The 20779-nt window shown below is 33.4% G+C and overlaps 9 protein-coding genes across 9 annotated transcripts, besides 1 other annotated feature; 5 read left to right on the top strand and 4 right to left on the bottom strand. All coding sequences in view use genetic code 12, as the record gives it.

The window, feature by feature from the left end:
- Positions 1 to 1900: 1900 nt before the first annotated feature.
- On the bottom strand, positions 1901 to 2215 carry CAALFM_C502330WA (uncharacterized protein; the record flags this gene model as incomplete). The annotated part of the gene is made up of 1 exon (XM_715457.1): positions 1901 to 2215. The coding sequence occupies one exon, from the start codon at positions 2213 to 2215 to the stop codon at positions 1901 to 1903; it is 315 nt and encodes a 104-aa protein (XP_720550.1).
- A 459-nt stretch (positions 2216 to 2674) lies between these two features.
- Positions 2675 to 3859, top strand: CAALFM_C502320CA (uncharacterized protein; the record flags this gene model as incomplete). Its single annotated transcript, XM_715456.2, has 1 exon — positions 2675 to 3859. One exon carries the CDS (start codon positions 2675 to 2677, stop codon positions 3857 to 3859), a length of 1185 nt encoding a protein of 394 aa, XP_720549.1.
- A 399-nt stretch (positions 3860 to 4258) lies between these two features.
- Positions 4259 to 6274, top strand: CAALFM_C502310CA (uncharacterized protein; the record flags this gene model as incomplete). The annotated part of the gene is made up of 2 exons (XM_019475418.1): positions 4259 to 6154; positions 6239 to 6274. The coding sequence occupies 2 exons, from the start codon at positions 4259 to 4261 to the stop codon at positions 6272 to 6274; spliced, it is 1932 nt and encodes a 643-aa protein (XP_019330963.1).
- A 259-nt stretch (positions 6275 to 6533) lies between these two features.
- On the top strand, positions 6534 to 8255 carry RET2 (coatomer subunit delta; the record flags this gene model as incomplete). The annotated part of the gene is made up of 1 exon (XM_715453.2): positions 6534 to 8255. One exon carries the CDS (start codon positions 6534 to 6536, stop codon positions 8253 to 8255), a length of 1722 nt encoding a protein of 573 aa, XP_720546.2.
- A 202-nt stretch (positions 8256 to 8457) lies between these two features.
- PDE1 (3',5'-cyclic-nucleotide phosphodiesterase PDE1) lies at positions 8458 to 9738 on the bottom strand (the record flags this gene model as incomplete). Its single annotated transcript, XM_715452.2, has 1 exon — positions 8458 to 9738. One exon carries the CDS (start codon positions 9736 to 9738, stop codon positions 8458 to 8460), a length of 1281 nt encoding a protein of 426 aa, XP_720545.1.
- Positions 9739 to 11577: 1839 nt separating this feature from the next.
- Positions 11578 to 12969, top strand: CAALFM_C502280CA (uncharacterized protein; the record flags this gene model as incomplete). The annotated part of the gene is made up of 1 exon (XM_715451.2): positions 11578 to 12969. One exon carries the CDS (start codon positions 11578 to 11580, stop codon positions 12967 to 12969), a length of 1392 nt encoding a protein of 463 aa, XP_720544.2.
- A 68-nt stretch (positions 12970 to 13037) lies between these two features.
- THR4 (threonine synthase) lies at positions 13038 to 14570 on the bottom strand (the record flags this gene model as incomplete). The annotated part of the gene is made up of 1 exon (XM_715450.2): positions 13038 to 14570. One exon carries the CDS (start codon positions 14568 to 14570, stop codon positions 13038 to 13040), a length of 1533 nt encoding a protein of 510 aa, XP_720543.2.
- Positions 14571 to 14998: 428 nt separating this feature from the next.
- Positions 14999 to 16408, top strand: PTH1 (putative phosphatidate cytidylyltransferase; the record flags this gene model as incomplete). Its single annotated transcript, XM_715449.2, has 1 exon — positions 14999 to 16408. The coding sequence occupies one exon, from the start codon at positions 14999 to 15001 to the stop codon at positions 16406 to 16408; it is 1410 nt and encodes a 469-aa protein (XP_720542.2).
- Positions 16409 to 16718: 310 nt separating this feature from the next.
- Positions 16719 to 17188: a long terminal repeat ((psi-5a) Solo copy of the long terminal repeat (LTR) associated with the transposon Tca9; about 470 bp long, 30 copies per genome).
- Positions 17189 to 17976: 788 nt separating this feature from the next.
- PTH2 (Pth2p) lies at positions 17977 to 19170 on the bottom strand (the record flags this gene model as incomplete). The annotated part of the gene is made up of 1 exon (XM_715448.1): positions 17977 to 19170. The coding sequence occupies one exon, from the start codon at positions 19168 to 19170 to the stop codon at positions 17977 to 17979; it is 1194 nt and encodes a 397-aa protein (XP_720541.1).
- Between the last annotated feature and the right edge of the window lie 1609 nt (positions 19171 to 20779).

The following is a 20779-nucleotide window of genomic DNA, read 5'->3' as shown; positions in this document are numbered from 1 at the left end:
TGAATGGTGGAGTTATCCTAGAAATAAAAACATTTAAAAAAAGAAGAACAACAAGAACCCTAAATTCTACTGCTGTCAATATATTGGCTAATTTCCATTCCCATCTCTATTTCAATTTCGTTTTTATTCTTTGAATTATTATTGTTAGTGGTAGAGATTTACACTAGTATATTTTTTTTATTCATTTTTATATTTGTATTTATATATATATATTTTTCATTTAGTATTTACTTACACTGCAGTATCTTTCTTTTGTGTGTAGATGATATGTAGTAATAAGTTAACTTGTTCAAGAAAGTGAATGGAAATATATCATAGCTTGACTGTATAAGGTGGAGCGCTGTAATTGGTTTTCCGTATAGAATAGTCTTGAACAAACGTTGCCAGACTTCTGCCATTCTTATTTGAGACGATATGGGCGTATGATAGGTTTATTGAGCTCAATTAAGATTCAACCACCATGATGTTGAGATTTAAATGTAAATCTGGTTGTTGTATATAGTCCAACGCAGCTTACAAAATCTAAAGTACTTTTTGTGTTTGGTAATTCGGAAATTTTATGCAGCACTGCATTGCATTTTCCCAGTCAATAGTTAAGAATTGCATCCACCAACTGACCGACCAATTCTATTTGGTCAAAAACTGGATTGAGCTTGTTGGATTGAAGGCGTTTCATTTCACAGTCTAAAATAAACCAATAGAGAAATTTGGACTTGAATCTAGGAGTACACATGATGAAATTTTATATATATAACAGTTATTAAGTATATTAATCTAAGTTATCTAAATCCTAAACAAATACCAATTTCTAAAGAATTGGTGCGCTAGTTTATATTCTTGTTAATAGCCAATAGTACCTATACGGAAGCCAACAATGGTAGATATATTCGAGTACAACTGTGATTTACAGCCACCCTTGATTATTCCCTAGTATATGAAAATACTTACCATATTCTACCACCTATGTGACTTCCATACGGGATACTTTGGACCTCTTGGTGTAAAATAACTCAGTAGCCAAAGACAGTAATCTGTTAGTAGTAATTCTCATTCTCTGGTGACCTCCATTTTTCGTGGGTATACCAACGGAGATGATTCTTGTAATAACATTTTGCAGAATTATAACAATCTTCCAGAAAGCAATGACAATTAAGATCAAACTATCCTTTACCGACAGTTCCTTTCTGTTAAAAGGAAAGGGCTATACTTGGTTATACTTAGGAGAAATTTGGAACATTTATGTACTAGCAAGAGCAACTTATATACTCTAGTCAGTCAGAGACACGAAGGAGATTAAATTAATCAGCGGATCTTATCTTTACACAAAGTTTTTTTATTCTTACGTACTTATTTGCTTTCTGGATATAAATTAGAAGCAGAAATCTGACCATATTTCAAACTATTATACCGTCTTGTTTGAAGAACCACTGAAATAGAGGGCTAGACTTTCTCATACCACAACTAAGGCTGAAGGCTGCATACCAATTCTTAGTGTAAATAATTCTGTTTCAATGGCTTTCAATTATTACTCGTTAATTCTTTCTTAACTGGATTATACTTTGAAACAAGCATTCCGAGTTTTATACAATGTTGCAACTTGCAATTGATCACGTAACACCAATAACTACTACACTGAATGTGCTGCAATTTAGGGTCTCCCTAATAAATTTCGCACTACAAATACACCCCCCCCCCCTGAAAATAATAATTTACTGTACAAGTTTTAATCTAAAATCAACAATTCCTTTAGGGGGTTGAAACCCCCTTTTACAACCAATTTATGAATCGACTAATAATTTCAACCCGGATTGCAATTAATTATGGTTGGTTTTGAGAGAAATACTAATGTTAATTTACAGGGGTCTCTAAATATGCATTATAATAAGTTATTTATTGTGACCTACATAGCCAGACTTAAAAGGGGACTAATTGGAAGACATCCCTCAAGTGGTTCATTTGATGCAGCTAGTTGATTCATTATCTCAGAAACACTTGTTTCCAATTTTCCTTCTTCGTCGAGTTCTTCCAACAATTCTTCTGCAGCATATGTACCTATTTTTTGGCCAACCAACGGGAACATTTCTATTCTAAGACAAAGAGGTATGGCGTTTTGGGGGGTACCTCTGATTTTTTCCAGATAGAAATTTTTGTAGATATTTATATAACAATATACAGCCAAGGTATCGATACAGCTGCATTCTTTAATTGTAGACATTTCACAAGAGCATTGGCCGGTTTTGTTTTGATAATTCAATTCAACGTTGTATGACCTTTCGTTTCGATGTGGTGATTGTACAACAAACAACTCTAGTTTATTAATAATATTTAATTTAACAAGTTCTTATATTTCTTCGTCCTCAAGAATATCTAACTGTAGTCTTTGTAAGGCCTCTGGTCCCCTCGTATTGGGCTCTTCATCACCTGAAATCACTTTGAATTCTTTCCTCCAGAGGCAGAGGATTACTATCCCCACTAGCACGTAGACTAATGAGTCAAGTTGTTTGTTTGGTCGATTCTTGAATAAATTTGGAATATCACACAACAAGGAATAGAAAGAAATAAGAAACAAGAAAAAAAAAAATTTTTCTTTGTGTGTGTTTGTCAAGAAAATATCAATCAATCAGGGTTGTGTTTTTGGAAAAGTAATCAAAAACCACCACGTGTGTTTTAAACCATGAATTACTTGCTACGTTGTACTTTTACAATTGGGTTATTGGCATATACTGCTTTAGCTTCGCCAGGGGATGACTTGTATGCTTTCCAGGATTGTCTATATCAATGTGAACAAATAACCTGTAACAATAACCCTTACCATATCATTCAACAGGAATTTTATACTGAATTGAGCAATAACCCCGATTATGAGTTCAGATACTATAATCCACATTGGCAATTTGACCCAATGCCATTACCACTACACCTCAGATTACTTGGGTGGAACTGTGAACTGAATTGTGATTATCAATGTCAAAGAATTATTACTGGTGAAAGAATTAAAAATCATGAAGAAATTTATCAATTCCATGGTAAGTGGCCATTCTTAAGAGTTTTGGGAATTCAGGAACTCACCAGTGTTGTTATGTCTTTGGGAAATCTATATGTCAATTACCAGAGTTTTAAAAAAATATGGCTGTCAGTAATAACCAATGATTCGGTGCCATCAAATTTAAAATATCAATTTACAAATATCTTTGTGGTGCAGATAGTGACAATGTGTGCATGGTTATTTTCAACAATCTTCCATGTCAGAGATTACATTTTAACCGAAAGATTGGATTACTATTTTGCTGGATTAACCGTGTTAACCCAATTCCATGCCTTGGGTGCTCGTTATTTCAACTTGTATAAACATAGTCGAGTCGTATATCGATGGTTGTTTTCTTTGGCCTGTATTTTGGCATACGTATATCACGTGCACCGGTTATACACTGATTGGTCATACACCTACAACATGCAAGCTAATATTTGTGTTGGACTTCTGCAAAACGTGTTTTATTGTTTGGTGTGTTTTGGGTTATATGTCAAATATTATAATTTGGAACAGACTGAAAATAAAGTGATCTTGAATCATTTGAATTATGTCGACAGTCAACGAATCATCTTATCTTCATTTTTCACCAGAAGCTCTAAATTATTCTCATTATATCCACTACTTTTGTGCTTTATTGTTGTTTGTGGCATGGCGTTGGAGGTGTTTGATTTCCCACCAGTGTTTTTCGATTTAGTCGATGCTCATAGTTTGTGGCATTTGGTGACAATAGTTCCCGTATATATGGGCTGGTACGATTGGCTAGTGTGGGATGTGTATGAGAACGTGTGGTCAAACATACAAGAGGAGGACAAGAAAAAGAAGGAGTAGAGTTGTTTTAATATACAATACATTAATAGTATACTCGGAAGTGAATCCGTATTAATAGAGTAGAAGCCTTTGGTAATGTTAGTATTACAATAAGAGAAGGTGATCATTGTAGGAAGTTCTTATTGAATATCTTAATTGATTTGCTTTTGAACGAATGAGTATTCTTTAGTATTGTTCTGCTGCTAATCTGTATAGTTTCCACCCTCCAACAAGAATCAAACAAGTATTTTTGTTGCAAAAAAAAAACAAAAATAAAAGTAAAAAGTGGGCACTCTTTACCAAGTATCAAAAATAATGTTTGATTGTGTACTGAATAAAGTAATGCTCGAGCACTTCAAACATCTCTCACAGCAGTTTATGCCGACTTGTGATTTACCAACTGTTCTTCCAGTTAACTTCATGATCGAAACTTTAAAGATAAATAGAAGCACATCAATAGCATTACATGATCTAATACAGATTAAACCTGTTCGTGTCAGTCTCAGTGGACCTATTCCTTATGAATTAAATGCTGTCAAGTACACTGTGAAATGTGAAAATCCAATATCCAAAAGTAATACCGGTTTTAAAAACACAATTAGACGTACCCATTGGTACCCCGATATCACCATAAACTCCACATACAATATCAAAGACCTTCAATTGGAGTTTATTGAATCTTATTTACCACCACCTTTTCAATCCTTGCAAAGTGAAATGAAAAAGTGGAGACACCTAGATTTCAAAGTAGACATCCCAATGATTGTCCATCCTTCACACAAACGTCTACTAATACACGCACCACCTAAATGGTCTTTGCCTGATTCTATTGACTTGTTCGATGTTTCTCGTGATAATTTAAGTTCTCATATTCCAAAGCACTCTATTCCTGAAAGGGAAGTATTGTTAATTGAAGATAAAAGTGCTAGTAGCAAGTACTTTTGCCAACACCAGTTTCTCTTTACGCCACCCCAACCCTGTATTAATAGGATGAGGTACCATACATGGGCATACAACGACAGTTCACTTGCAACCCCTTGCACAGAAGATATTACTCAGTATTTGCTTGACCAAAATAGAGTTACCGAAAGTGGAAAATACTTGGTACTACCAGTTGCATGTCCGAACATCAAAATGAAAAATAGCCCCGCAACAACCATCTCACAATTCATTTTCAGTCATCTCAAGCTTGAAAAACATAATTGGAAATTGCCAAGCCATGTATTAATTGAAAATATGTCTTGGAATCCATTCAAAGTGGATGTTGCCAATTTTGTTGACAAATATCTTATGGAAACTATAACCCGAAAGAAATCCTTTATGACTACCATTGATAAAACAATCATATCTAGTGTACAAATGGTGTTACTCCCCAAAACCACAGCTACATTTCCTAAAATATCAAAAATTGAAAGTAGTCATGAATTGAAGCCTGTAAATATCAGAGACTCAAAAAGAAATAATACCCCAACAAAGTCCGATGGATTAACCAATACCCAAATCCAAACTAATATTGCCACCTACCACAATGATACAGATATAATGAATGAATTAATATCTTCAAGAAAAAGGAAAAGGAAAAAGTTGGGCACAGTTTCAAATGTAGTGTTGCCACCTGAGATATCAACATTACTGTTTGTTGAACCTAAAACTCCCCCACAACATAATGAGACCACTGAAGAAACACAAAACTGCGCTGAATTGTCGATTTCCACCAACAAATCTGCTTTTGCAGCAACACAACACATCATAATTAATGAAACATTATGGGATACCAATAACCAGTTAGCAAAATCACTATCGGATGTTGTTCACATATTTGAAATGAAAATCAAACTTCCCATTGATATCATCGTTAATGTCACTACTGGAATATACTGTACACTGTCGGATTATCTCCTCCAAAGCGATGGCCATTGTGAATTCTTAATACTAAAGACCCTTCTTCTTCTCAAAAAGCATTTCCATTCATTATTCGTATTTGCTACGGTGTCTACACCGATATTCCTAAAACATAGCACGGAGAAAATACAAAAACTTCAAGTGTTATGTATGTCCCTCAATATCAAATTATTTTTAATTCCACCACATGATTTAATTGTTTGGATATTACAAGTATTGAGAGTAGAAGGTCCAGAAAAGTCTTCCCGTTTTATTGATACTGACAATCCAGACGGTAATTTTCTATCTGAATGTGGTTTATCATATTTTCAAGTGAATCAAGTCTTACAAAGGTGTTCTTTTAATGAGTTTCTTGTTATGGATACTAAAGAAAAGATAAATCAATTTCGGGAAATCGTTACATCTGAACTAATAGTATGTATAATTGTGACCAACATTTAGGGTTTTCATATTGGAATAATCTATGACTTTTGTATACTAACATAAACAATGGTGTAGTACCAACTAGAAAGTATTCTTTCCCAAGAACTTTGAATTAGTATATTCTGTATTTGGTTGTAACACGACTAATTGTTGACACGAAGTTAATTTTTTTATTCCTCTTTTTTTTCTTTCCTACTCTCTGATTAAGCGTTGTTGTTGGACTTGGCTTTTTTTTTTTTTTTTCATTTAGATCAACACAACACAACTCCCAAATAAATCATAATTGACATATCCAAAGACTTGGACAATTGATTGGTGTTGTTAGTTTTTACTTTACTATTATTATAATTTTTATTATCTGATTTCTACCATGGTTGTTTTATCTGCTTCTATATGTACTCGTGGTGGTAAAGCTCTTTTATCTAGACAATTTAGAGATATTTCAAGAGACAGAATTACTGCGTTGTTGGCCAATTTCCCAAGTTTAATTTCAAATTCATCGGGACAACATACTAGCGTTGAGGATGAAAATGTCAGATACGTGTATCAGCCTTTGGAAGAATTCTATATTGTGTTGATTACCAATAAAACATCGAATATTTTACAAGACATTGATACATTGCATCTTTTTGCGTCTACTGTGAGCAACTTATTGAGAAATATTGATGAAAGAGAAATTTTTGAATCATCATTTGAAATCATTGATGCATTTGATGAAGTTATTAGTTTAGGATATAAAGAAAACTTGACATTGACTCAAGTTCAAACATTTTTAGAAATGGATTCTCATGAAGAAAAAATCCAAGAAATCATTGAACGTAACAAGGAATTGGAAGCCACCGAAGAAAGAAAAAGAAGAGCCAAAGAAATACAAAGAAAAGAAATGGCAAGAAAGACCATGGATCAATTACATCTGGGTGCCAGTGCCGGAGTTGGGACTTCATCATTTGGTTATGATAGTTATCAAAACAATCATCAACCTACTTATAAACCTACACCCGTTGTTGAAACCACTCATAGTGCTGGATCCAACACCACAAGCTCTTCTACTCACTCTTTGTTATCGAAACCAAGAGGTGGTGGATTGCAATTGGGAGGTAAAAAGACTACTGCTGGTAGAACCTTGCCATCGGGTAACGGTGCTCATGAACCATTACTTGCTACTAGTCAACCAGTGTTTGCCCATAAGGCAGCAGTAGAATCATCTCAAACCTCTGTTGCCGCTGGTAGTAGTGGAGTGAAATCTGGATCTGTGTCTAGAACTGGATCACCCGCCCCATCCAATGCTGCTGCTACACGTGTACCAAATAATGGTATCTTGATCACAGTCAATGAAAAAGTTAGTGCTCAACTTTCTCGAGATGGTTCAATTTCATCTTCTGAAGTCAAAGGTGATTTGCAATTAAGAATAAACCAAACTGAATTAGCCAACGCTAAAATATTGTTAAAAATCGCTGGTGATAAAAAACAATTCAAAACCCATCCTAATGTCGATCGTAACTTATTTCAACTGGAAAGTCATATTAGTGTCAAAGATAAATCGAAAACTTTCCCATCTAATGATCAACCATTAGGTGTGTTAAGATGGAGAAGTGTTGGTAAACAAGATGATACTCTGCTAGTTCCTATTGTCTTTACCATCTGGGTGAGTATCAATGAAGAAGGACAAGCACAAGTCACCGTAGAATATGAATTAACTAATGAATTTGTGGAAACCCATCCAAATCATCCAAACGTGGAGAATTTGAAGATTTTGGTTCCAGTGTTGACTGATAATGTTCATTTACAAGATGGTGGTAATGATACTGTTTCATATGAATTATATGATGGTCAAGGTGTTGTATTCAATATAGGAACAATTGCTATTGATGATCCACAAGGTTCATTTGAATTTACTGTCCCTGTTGTTGATGAGGATTCATTATTTCCAATGCAAGTGCAAGTTGATATTATTAATCAACAAGTGGTTGAAAGCGATATTTCATTGGGTGGTGTATCTATAACCGATGTTGTTTCAAATAATGACGATGAAGAATCATTACCATTTGATTTACATTCTAACATATCTTTTGAAAATTATGTTATCCAATAGATATGACTAGGAAGGGGTTATATAAGAAACAATATCGAGCAGGGAGGAGTAAATATAAACAAAAAGAATTAACCAGGTGTTGTATAAAATTGTATATTAAAAATATAAATCTGCAAGAATTGAAAAATGAAAAGTAGAAGAGATATTTATTAAATATAATTTGGATTCATCGTATTTCTGTAGCGGCGTAATTTCCAATACTCTATACTATAATTGAGGTGCCACTAAGGGCAATTGAAATATTACATCCTAATTTTTCTATCTCATTTAATTTATTCAATTCAGCTAAAATTCTTTTTCGAGGATCATGTAATTGACTTTCCTGATTTGGATCGGCAATGGGTTCCTTGACATGATTTACAATGACATTCAACCCTAATAATGGTTGTTCAGTACTGGTGGTGGCGGTGTCTAATTGTTTACATTCATGCGCCAATTGTTTCAATTCATAAATTAACAATTTTGGTGTCAAATGACCATATAATTCGTTGGCAGCTATCTCTTTACAATTAGAACACTCCAACACGATTGCTTTCAATTGGTTTCTCAATATTAACGGTGCTATACTCTTCCATATAAATAAGTTGCGGGACAATTTACTGGTTAGATCACTTTCAAAATCTCCAAATACTAATATGCTAGATGGGGGTTCCTTAATTGTGCAAGGCACTTCTAGTGTAATCAAAAAAGCTGATGATAAATAATGATGGTTCAAAGCCTCGGAATTCTTTATAATTAAACCACTAGTGTTTTGAGGTATGGTAGTAATTGATGATCGCCTGCGGTCATAACGTTTCCCCCAGATGTTATTACTGTTACTGTTACTATTGCTATGGTGTTGTGCGTCTTCCTTGTCTTCAGTCAATTTGTTGAACTCTCCATGACTCAAATCAAACATTTTCACTGTATATATTCCTATTCTTTCACTTCTATTGCTTTCCAAATAGTTTAAATTGACGATTTTGAAACTAGGCATATTGGGCCAAACTTTCCCGTTGAATAAATGTTGTTGCATTGCGTTTATCGTGTAATGAGATCCATATAAAATTTTATTCAGCATATTTTTATTAAATCCAGCAGAATTTATCACTACTGAACAAACATGATCCAAATGAGAATGGGAAATAAGGTAATTTTGTAGGTTATTGAAAATATTCTGGGTATGTAGAATCGGTCTACCTGGTTGAAAGTTGGAAAATGGGGTAGTTATGGTTACATTAGGATGATAATAATAGGACACAGTTTCACAATCAGGATAATATTGAAGAAAATTACAATATGAAGTCTTAGTCGTTGTTTCCTGATGAATAATCTCGGCTAGTTTCCCCATACCTGATCCAGCATCGATACATAATACTTGATCAGGTAGATTGTCATTGATGATGTCGTGATAAGAGATGTTTGCGGGTTTTAGAAGAATTGAACAAGTGCTTCCCTCTAATGGACCTCCTGACGACCCAAGAATTGTGATTTCAAATGACATTTTAGTTTTGGTATTATGGTGAAGGAAGGATATAAATTTATTTTTTCTTGAAATAATAACGATATAGTTTGGTTGGAGTAGGAGGTTCTTTTTTTTCGTTTTTTCCGGAGTGAGTTTAAAAATATTTAATTTTTAATTTGTTGCTTCGATTTCCGGTTGTGTTTCTTTTAATCTTTTTTTTTAGTTGGAACCAGAAATGGAAGCAATTTCAAGATTGTAACCGTTTTCTTTTTTTTTGTCTTTAGGGTTAAGGCGGCGATGCGTCGTGCGTCGTGCGTCGTGTCACAGTTAATCACTCGAGAATAAAACTTGGCTGTGCAATAACAACTCTTAGCCTTGCTATACTACCACTTGATATTCACTAGATTGAGGACAAAGTTGATCGAAGCTAAATAGTTAATATTTGTAAGATTTGCTTCAGTCAGACTCAATTGAAGTTCAATAATCTGTATTTGTACTGACAAAGTAGCTAAGGGACCTGGAAAAATTAAACTGACAGATTTGATGGGGTATTCACTTCAACGACAAACTTTAACCTAAAACGTTATATTTGATTTGACAGATAGTTGTTGAATATTGAAAACAGTGTTATTCCAACTTAAGCTGTCTTTTGAAATGACACTTAAATCGAGCAAGAGAGAGATTAAATATTGCGTATTAATTTAATCAACTTAAAATAGCTAAACCAATATTAGAATTTCTTTTCTGATTGTTAGTAAATAAACAATAGCAATGACAATAATACAAATGTATATAACTCGAGGAAAAAAGGGAAAAAAATGATGGAGCAGGTGGATGTATGTTTATATTGTTTGAATATGATTTCTTGAAAAGAACTATGATATAAGGAATTGAAAATGAGGAACTAAACAGCTAGTTAAAAAAGAAAAGAAGGAAAATAATAATAAAGAAGAAGAAGAAGGAAAGAAAGAAAGAAAAAGGGGGAAAAGAAATTTATCAAAAAAGTGGATTGATTGTTGGAAAGAAAAGTTGGAACCATATTTTAATAATAATTTCTTTTGTCCTGTATACAGCTGTTTCTAGAAGCATGCAATAGAAAAAATTGTGCCAGAAAATGTAGAAACGGAGAATTTCAAAGAATCAAGCAAAATAATAAGAACGTACACGCCCTCACTTTATTATAGTCGCCAATCTGTATCCCCCGCCTCAAACGCATGGAATATATGTTTTGGTTGTGGGAAGAGTGATTGATTGGGTGGTTTTCATTCCATATTCCACGTTTTTTCTAGCTAAACCATGTAGATCTCTAGTGTTGGTACGCTTTGTACATGCAGATACGGTGCACCTGGTACTACTTTTTCATTCAAGTTTTGCAAAGTTTAGTATTATGGAATGAAATCTCAAATGTAATAAGTGGGTATTTCAAACTATTGCAATTAGGAAAAAAGAAAACCATAAATTGATGTACAGTTCATTTTCTCACATGAATTTTGAGTTTTATTTAGGGGCCAAGGTGTGGTTGTATTGTACTCTGCGGGCCATGAACATGTCCTCGCAATTGCTATTCCAATTCACTAGCATCTTGAAATTTGATTAAAAATCAGTTGTGCGTTTAATACAATTACTTTAATTTGGCCTGATACACAAACTTGCTTTGCACAATTATATACTTTGTAAGTCGAGAGTGGAACTTATCTCGGTATGCACCTAAATTGAGGGTATTCTCTAGTTCTCATTCGCCGTGGTTTGTCGATATTTCCGGCGGGTAGATTGTTGCAGAACAACGAATTTCGCTTTTTTCAGAGCGCATCGCGGAACAAAAAAAGAAATCTACAACTCAAAAGATACTTCCATAGAACTCATCCCGACATACTACTAATGACAGATATAGATATCGACACAATCATCAACAGATCGTTGCATGCACTTGAGAATTCTGAATATTCTGAGTTTGATTTATTGTTGAATCAATTGTCCTACTTAATTAAACAATCAGTGAACAGCAATAACAAGACTGCTTCAAAAGAACAAATCACCCGTATTCTAGACTATACACCAAACAATTTCAATCAGGTTGAAAGCTTGAGGCTATATCGTGGACTACTTATTTTAGTTAGAAATTTTGCCCCATTATTGGATATTGATTTGTTTCCCATAGTGGCTAACAGTTTTGAGAAGTTTTTGAAAGCATTAAATCAAACAAGTGAATGGACAGACAGAATAATTGAGGTCTATTGGCAAATACTAGCCAATTTCCAGAGAAACGAATTTACAGAAGTAGCAAATGAATTCTTTGGTCAATGGGAATCTAAATATAAATGGAAAGATATACCAGTGTCGGTGATGCTGCCAGTTATTCATTTCTTATTTCGTCAATTCAATACCCAAGATCCACATATAACTAATGAAAATTTGCTCAGCTTATTGAAACTTTTTGAAACGAATCATGTTATGAATGCAGTTTACGAAATTTTTACAATGATTGATTTTGCTGATACTAATAATATCGGTCATGACAATAAAATGTTTATTCACCTTCTTTATGATATTATCACCCACGAGAGTTTTCAAAAATGGATTGAACAGCAAAATGAAGAAGAAACTATTACTAAATGGCTTTCTTTGACTTCAGTGATTGTGCAAACCAAAACTGACTGGAATAATTATGAATTGATAGCATTGCTATCTTGGAATGGTTCATTATTTATGAAATATGCCCCATTAATCAACAGCAATTGCAACACTACTGTGAATGGAGAGGATGATTTTGGTTATGTAGAGGATGATATTCTGGCAATTACTGCTATTTTTGCTGAATTGAGTCAATTTAATGCCACTAAACAATACTTTGAACATTATGAGGATTTATTACCAAAATTGATATTTGTTTTCAAGTGGATTCACGATAACATTGAACCAATAACAATAAAAAGTTCGAAAATTGAAGAAGTGGGGAGATACTCTTCCGTGAAAACTAATATAATCACAATATTATCATACCTCAGTTACGATTCGTTTCAATTTCAAGAAAAAATAAGAGAGCTAGGTGGTCTACTGTTGGTGTTATCTAACTGTATCATTGACAATAATAATCCGTTTATAAAAGAACAAGCAATTGTATGCTTAAAATATTTATTACAGAAGAACCCCAAAAACCAACAATTTGTCGCTGATTTAGAAGCCAAAAAAGTTGTTGATGATCAAGTATTACTGGAAGTTGGCTATCAAGTTGAAGTTATAGATGGTAAAGTAGCTGTGAAAAGAAAATAGTAAAGCAATATATATAAAAAAAAAAAGAGAAAATCGTTTATTTACACTATAGTTATTGGAAAAAAACTCTAAAATTTCAATTCATCTTTAATGGCTTGTTTGACTTTCTCAACACTAGCTTCATCAATCAATTTAATTCTCTTCTCTTTACTGCTCAAGGCTTTCAATTCTGCAGGCAAGACATCTTTGTCAAATGAGTAGCCATCAAATGAATCAAGAGCCTTATTGACAACCTCGGAGAATTTGGCTGGATGAGCAGTGGAAAGAGAAATGTATTGAGTTGGTTCTGTATCTTTAGCAATAAATGAATAAGAAGTAGTGACACCAACAGCAGTGTGAGGATCAATGACATATTTATCAGCAGACTTGTCATACACTTGTTTGATGGTTTGTACGGTAGTGTCATTATCAACTCTTTGTGAATCAAAAACTTGTCTTGCAGCATCAATGACCTCAGCTGGGACTTTGAATTTGCCTTGTTCTTTCAACTGTTTCATCCAATCATTCAATAATTGACCGGCTTTTTCGTCACTCTTGTTAACTTCAGGAGCGTTGTCTCTGATTAAGTACCATAACAATCTTTCAAAATTCGATGAGATCAAAATATCCATTGCTGGAGAATAAGTTGCCTTGACACCAACTTCTTGTTCCTTGGCGTATTCACCTGACTTTATAAATCTGTCCAAGATGTCGTTTTCGTTAGTGGCAATAATCAATTTGTCAACTGGTAATCCCATTCTGTAAGCATAATAACCAGCCAAAATATCTCCGAAATTACCTGAAGGAACAACAAATCTGACTTTATTAGTAGTTTTAGCTTGCTTCTGTAATTGGAAATAAGAATAGAAATAATATGTTTGTTGTGCCAAAATTCTGGCCCAATTGATAGAGTTGACAGCCCCAACATGATATTTATCATTAAATTCTTTGTCTCCAAATACCAGTTTGACAATATCTTGACAATCATCAAAGGTACCATTGACTGATAAAGTATGGACATTTTCATCTTCAACAGTGGTCATTTGTTCTTCCTGTATTGGACTGATTCTTCCGGTAGGATATAATATAAATACAGATACGTCTTTCTTACCACGTAACCCATAAATGGCAGCTGATCCAGTATCACCTGAGGTGGCACCAACAACGGTAATGATATCTCTTGGTTGTTTAGTCAAATCCTTTTGTGCATTTCTTCTAGTTAAGAAATATTCAAAAAGATTACCGACAAATTGTAAAGCAACATCTTTGAATGCATAAGTAGGACCATGAAATAATTCCAAAATGTATAAATTGTCATCAAGTTTTTTCAATGGTGTCACTTCTGATGATCTGAATGTTGAGTATGATCTGGTAATCAAATCTTTCAAATCGGCATTAGGGATTTCATTCTCATTGATATATAATCTTAATATCTCAAATGCCAATTCATTAAATGATAAGTCAGTCCATTTACTTAAAAAGTCCTTAGGTAATTGAGGGATAGCTGATGGTAAATACAATCCACCATCGGGAGCTAACCCAGTCATAACAACATCTTCAAAGGATAATTCTTCTGGTTGGCTAGATCTAGTAGATCTATAAACTTGTGATGAGGAAGGCATGTCTAGTTATCTAACAAAAAGGTCTATTTTCCAGTTGTTTAAGCAGCAAGAAAGAAATGGTTAATCTTGGTGAATTGTTGAAAAAAAAAAAAATTTAGATGCCTGAACAGGTCAACCTTGTGGGACGTTGGGTGAGTCAGAATGTAGACTTCCTAATTAAGGTCTGTGTACAGAATTGTGTTAACATAAGTTTGGTATGGTTTATATGCAGTAACAAGAAAATTTGCATTAACCAACCAACCAACCAACCAACTATCCACTCAATGAATTTGAAACAAAACAGAGAATGGTAAGAAAAATAGACTTTATACACGCACACTATCATAATAATCTCCAATTCCGGGACAAAAAAAAAAAGAAAGTTATAAACAAATATAGACGAAGATCCTCACACCTGTTGGTTTTTTTGTCTTTCCTTATTTCAAACGATGATTACAAAATGTTATGTCCAAGTGTTCCGATATAGAAGAGTTTGTCATAACACCAAATATTCATTCAATTCGGTGGTGCTGATCAAATGGTTACACTCAGCTGGCTCATCATTATCCCAAGCAAATTCATCGAAGACATCACAGTCGTCATTAACATCATCGGGGTTTCTTTATTATGAAGATCCCCATAGGTACAACGGGTCAGATGTTAGTGCTAATGCATCCGAAACGACAAGTACTAGCACAGCCAAACCAGTTATTCATCTGGCTACACCTTATTCCGATAAATATTATCAACCAATCATCAGTCAAGGAGCCAAGGGGTTTGATAAGTTGATTATCCCTGTTGGGTTCCATGCTGATAATCAGACAGTTTCACTAGAAGAAGATAAAGAGTCACCCATACAACAAGACCAACTACAAGAGATTGTCAATTCTTTTGATGCGCCTATTGATGTATCTATTGGATATGGGTCAGGAATTCTACCTCAAGATGGATATGATAAAGATAAATCAACGCCAAATAATACTGCTAATGATTCAAAGCAATTGGATTTTATGTTTTTAGTAAAAGACTGTGGGAAATTTCATCAGGAAAACTTGAAACAAAACCGAGATCATTATTCGATTAAATCATTACGATTAATTAAGAAGGTTCAAGGTACTAATGGGATGTATTTCAATCCCTTTATCAAGATCAATGAGAAATTGGTCAAATATGGGGTTATTTCTAGTAAATCAGCATTAATGGATCTTAGTGAGTGGCATTCGTTATACTTTGCTGGTCGATTACAAAAGCCAGTTAATTTCATTACAACCAATGATCCTCGAGTCAAATTTTTGAACCAATATAACTTGAAGAATGCCATGACCATAGCGATATTTTTGATTGATGGCGAAGGTAATTCTCGCCAAGCAACGTTTAATGAACGACAATTGTATGAACAAATCACTAAATTGTCGTATTTAGGGGATTTCAGAATGTATATTGGAGGAGAAAATCCTAATAAACTGAAAAATATTGTTGCCAAACAATTCCATCATTTTAAAAAGTTGTATGAACCAATATTACAATATTTTATTCATAAAAATTTTCTAATCATTGTTAATAATGATCCGGTCAATCGAACATTTAAACCAAACTTGAATGTAAATAATAGAATTAAGTTGATCACGGGGTTGCCTTTGAAATTCCGTCAACAATTGTATGGAAGGTACTATGAAAAATCAATCAAGGAAATTGTTATTGATGACCACTTGCTGCAAAATTTAACCAAAATAATTAGTCGTACAATAATTATTAGTTCAATAACGCAAGCAATTAGAGGATTATTATCAGCAGGATTATTTAATTCCATCAAGTACGCCGTTGCCAAACAAATCAAATTTTGGACGTCTAAGAAATAATGTTTAAGAAATTTAGATAAAAAGAAAAGTAAAAAGTGCTTAGAATTATATTATAGTCAATCTTGTACATATTTATAAATTCTTCTACCGATTAGTTTATGGTGGTTGCACGATGCTTGAAATTAATAAAATATGAATAATATATGTATTTATTTGAAAATTAATTCATAGTCAATATAATTCAGTCAAGTGAAAAAGTATCTGCTCTGTTTAGTTTGAGATTCTAGTAGAGAATGGGTGCTTTCTGTTGTGGTGGTGTTGCTGTTGGTATTTGTTGGAAGAATCTGCTCAAAGAGGCAGGGCGTGCAACTGTTGTATAGTCGTGGCATTCGACTCAAATAAAGAACAGATTGCATTACCAATTTAATTTAAAGTAGTTGGTCCATTAAGCTAACACCTTAGCGTAAATTAGTAATGTCTGACTTAAATGATGATATAGCCCGTTCTAAATCTGTGTAGGCAATGGTGCTTGATGAATTTGATTTAAGTATGTGACATAATGAATTTGTAGTATCTTTTAGATTTGGACCATAGGCTTTAAATGTAATCTCTACGGTTAAATCTTATAGAACAGAATAAACGTTTAATTTCCCATAATTAAAATATATAACTATATAAAATATTTGACATTTCTTATTCCTTTTATACCAAACTCATGTTTCACGTCCTTCCGGCATATGTTTCCATTCTTGGACATACAGTTCAAGTGTAAGAGAACACATGTCGTGCAAAGTAGCTCAAATACCAATCATTGGGAATATTTGTTGCTACTATACGACAGCAACCTAACTAAACTAAAACTGAAACTGAACTCAAGCTAAAATTAAAAGACTGTTTCTAAAATATGTATGAGTATTTCAATAATTTACTAACCAAGGAGGAGGAAAACAATAGAAATGATAATTAGGAGACATATCGGGCATAAGCCCCAGTTTAGCAGTAATTGGAAAAATTTTTCAAAGTTTAATCTGTAGACTGGGATTTGGTTAATATAGACCCCAAATTTCTAGCAAGGGGATACTATTATGATTTTAAATTATACTGTTAGCGCTACCAGCTAAAACTAAGCCACCGGAATCATCATCATCGTCTTATCTACCACCACCACCTAACACTATGGTTATTATTTAGCCACCTCTTTCTCCTGCTTTTTATTTTGTCTCTTGTTTATTATTGTTTATGTTTGTGTAATTTACTTTTTGTGTAATTTACTGTTTGAGTGTAATTTTTCTTATTAACAAAATTTTTAAAATTAAACTTTTGTTGATTGATTTGTGTAACCTTAGCCACAGGCACAGGACCAACAAAATTCGCAAATACATATTCACAGACATACGATACATACATACATAACCCTCGTTTTTTTTTTCACTTTTTCCCCTATCAAATTTTTATTTTGCTTTTCTAAACACTTAATACCTTTAGTTAGGTAGTTTTCTTCTATTCAGTGAAAGAAGTGAAATTGATTAAATTTGGGTCTATATTCTTCCTTCTCTAAAAATACTTATATTGGGGTTGGTGAACTAATTTAATATATTATTCTATGTAATTTTTGTAATGAGGAGTAACTATTTTAACCAGGTCTTATTCAATGCACTAACGGTACGACTATCATAATCGTTGGTAATACCAGTATTATTGTTGTTTCCTGATGTCGGTGTTTGTGAGAGTTGGGAGATTTTAGATAATGGCTGTAAAGTTAATGGATGATTGGCACGTTGCTGACGATTCTGAGGGCCAGCTTTTTGTAATGTAAAAGTATTATGATTAGGTCCAGAAGAAGTAAAATAACCTGCAGATTTAATGTGTAGTGACGGTATCGATAATGGTGATGAAGATTGAGTCGTTAGTTGTGAATTTATACTGCCAGATGAAGAATTTGAAGAATTTGAAGAATTTGAAGAATTTGAAGAAAGGGAAGAGCTTGACAAGCTGGAGGATGGTGGTGTATAATGAGTTGAAGTTTGATTCATGAGTGAATACAAGTTGGAACTGATACCAGCACCAGGATTAGATTCTAGGGATACTGGGTTGTTGTTGCTGTTGGGTAGTATTGCTGGTGAGTAACTCTGTTGACGAAGTTGTTCAGTTTGCTGCTGTGGGTGTTGTTTATTCTGTTGTTGTTGGTGTTTTCTCTTGTAAATGCTATTCAATAAACTGTCAGGATATATAGCATTTGAAAGGTCTAATTGGTTGAACTTGGAATCGTGACTTGGTATATTTACTGTCGTTGTTGTTTGGTTTGAAGCCAGTTTTGGTCTAAATGATCCAGGAACGTTTTCATAATAACTAATTAAATGGAATCTTTGATGGTCTTTAGTTACCACCGAAAATGATTGTTTAACTAATGCTTGGCCACCTGATTCCTCTTCTTCTTGTTCACGTTTAGTCTTTTTATTCAATTGTTTATAGACCAAGAAATTTCCATTGTAGACTTTTGAGGCCGACCATAATCTGCCATCAGTCCATCGTTTCATACCACATTGGGTTTCGTTCCATACAAACACGGTGTTGGGTTTAATAAATTTATTTCTTTCAATCCCGGTCAACCTTCTTGTCACCATGGGTAATTTCTGTAGCCTGCATGCCTCAATAATTAATAAAGCATCATTAAGCGAAGAAATCTGTCCCTTGTAGGTGATTATTTGATTGAAAGTAGTAGTGCCATTAGAAGAGTTTCTGTGGCTGGATTGATGATCATAATCGTCTTCGGAATCGTCCGAATGCATTAATTGAGGATTGAATTCTGAGATGATTAACATTTTTTTTTTTGGTGGTAGATCGTAGCAAATGAAAAAATAAATAGATTATGTTAATAACGTAATAGCAAGCAACAGTAGAGGAATAGTGAAATCGTATTTAAATATAGTGAATAAATTTGAATCAAGAACTGTTGTTGTTGTTATTGTTGAATAGTTAAGAAGAAATAAGTGACAAAAACAAAGAAAAGTAAGTGAAATCGTTAAAAATGCAATGAAAAAATAAAAGCAATATTTGAAAAATTCAAGATCCCAATAATGATATTCAAAGATTGAAAAAGGAAAAGGTTGGTTGAAACTAGAATTGGAAATAGAGGTTATTTGCTTTGATATTTATATAATTCTCCAGTGAATTTAAAAAACTAAAAAAAAAAAAAGAAAGAAAAAAAGAAAGAAAGAAAAAAGTTTTAAACGTGTTGATATGGTTAGAAGCGATTAAAAGTCAATGTGTCTCAACGTAATTGTTGATGTCGGTTAAATTCAAGAATCATCCCGATTTCAAAAAAGTGAAAAATAACAATAAGAGACAACTTTAATAACTATTTCCAAATTTAACCTCATTTCCTTTTACTATGGTTATCTTTCCTTCACTACTATCATCTTCTTTTTTCACTTTGGTTTTTCCAGCTCTTGCATTTCCAATTTAAAAATCCAATTTTGTGTAAAAAAACAAATCAATCAGCTAAAAAAAATTTTGTGTATCACTTTCAAGTCTGTTTTAATTTTACTTCAACTAATTAACAAGACTATTATCACTACTACAATCAGAACTGCTACAATCAGAAAGAACAAGATTATTATCTATAAATTTAATCATTTAAATCTCAATTTTTTCTCCCTCTCTTATAAGAAATGATTGTTGAGAGAAGGGCAATTTAAAAATCAAGAAAAAAGATTTTAAATTCTTTAATAACAAATACTTTGAATAACTTTGCTATTGTTGTTGTTGCTGTTGCTGTTGGGGTGGAATGAAGGGTTTTGTGATTTGTGTATTGCGTGTTAAGTTGACTTGCATTAAATACAACTATCATTTATTGTTTGTTTGAGTTACATGAGTGGCGGKGGKGGCGGTGGTTATGTAAGTTCCTAACCATAAAGTACTCACTTTTACAAATGTTACATTAATACGCAATAACAGGACAATCTTTTCTTCATCTCACACACAAGACAATTTTAGACTTTTCTTTTCTTTTTGGGGACATGATTTTGTTTTTAAAAAATTCGGATAAAAAACCATAACCAGGATTTTTCCGTTGCCTTGATTCTTTAATTGGTAATTCCGACAAAATGATTTCTTCTTGGAAACTTCCATGAACATAACAAGACTACTAAATAATCGAGCGTACTCTTAAATGACTAGTGAATTTAAACAATGTCTTTAACTGTATAGGTTTTTTCTTACTGATGATAAATTGCCAATATTGGAAAGAGTTTTGATTTTAAACCATCAAAACCTAGGTTCCCTCCCCATCTTTCTCTCCCCCGTATCTCATCTTAACGCATGCAAAAGCTATGAAAGTTCCCAAGCACTTAGTCAAAAGGTAACAAAAACATATGAATGTTTAACCAMAAAGCGCTAGCAGATGTCTGACTTCTATTGGTCTTGCTGAAA

The sequence above is a fragment of the Candida albicans genome, chromosome 5 (genome assembly GCF_000182965.3).
Source record: "Candida albicans SC5314 chromosome 5, complete sequence".
NCBI lineage: Eukaryota > Fungi > Ascomycota > Pichiomycetes > Serinales > Debaryomycetaceae > Candida > Candida albicans.
This window is presented reverse-complemented; position numbering and strand designations above follow the sequence as displayed.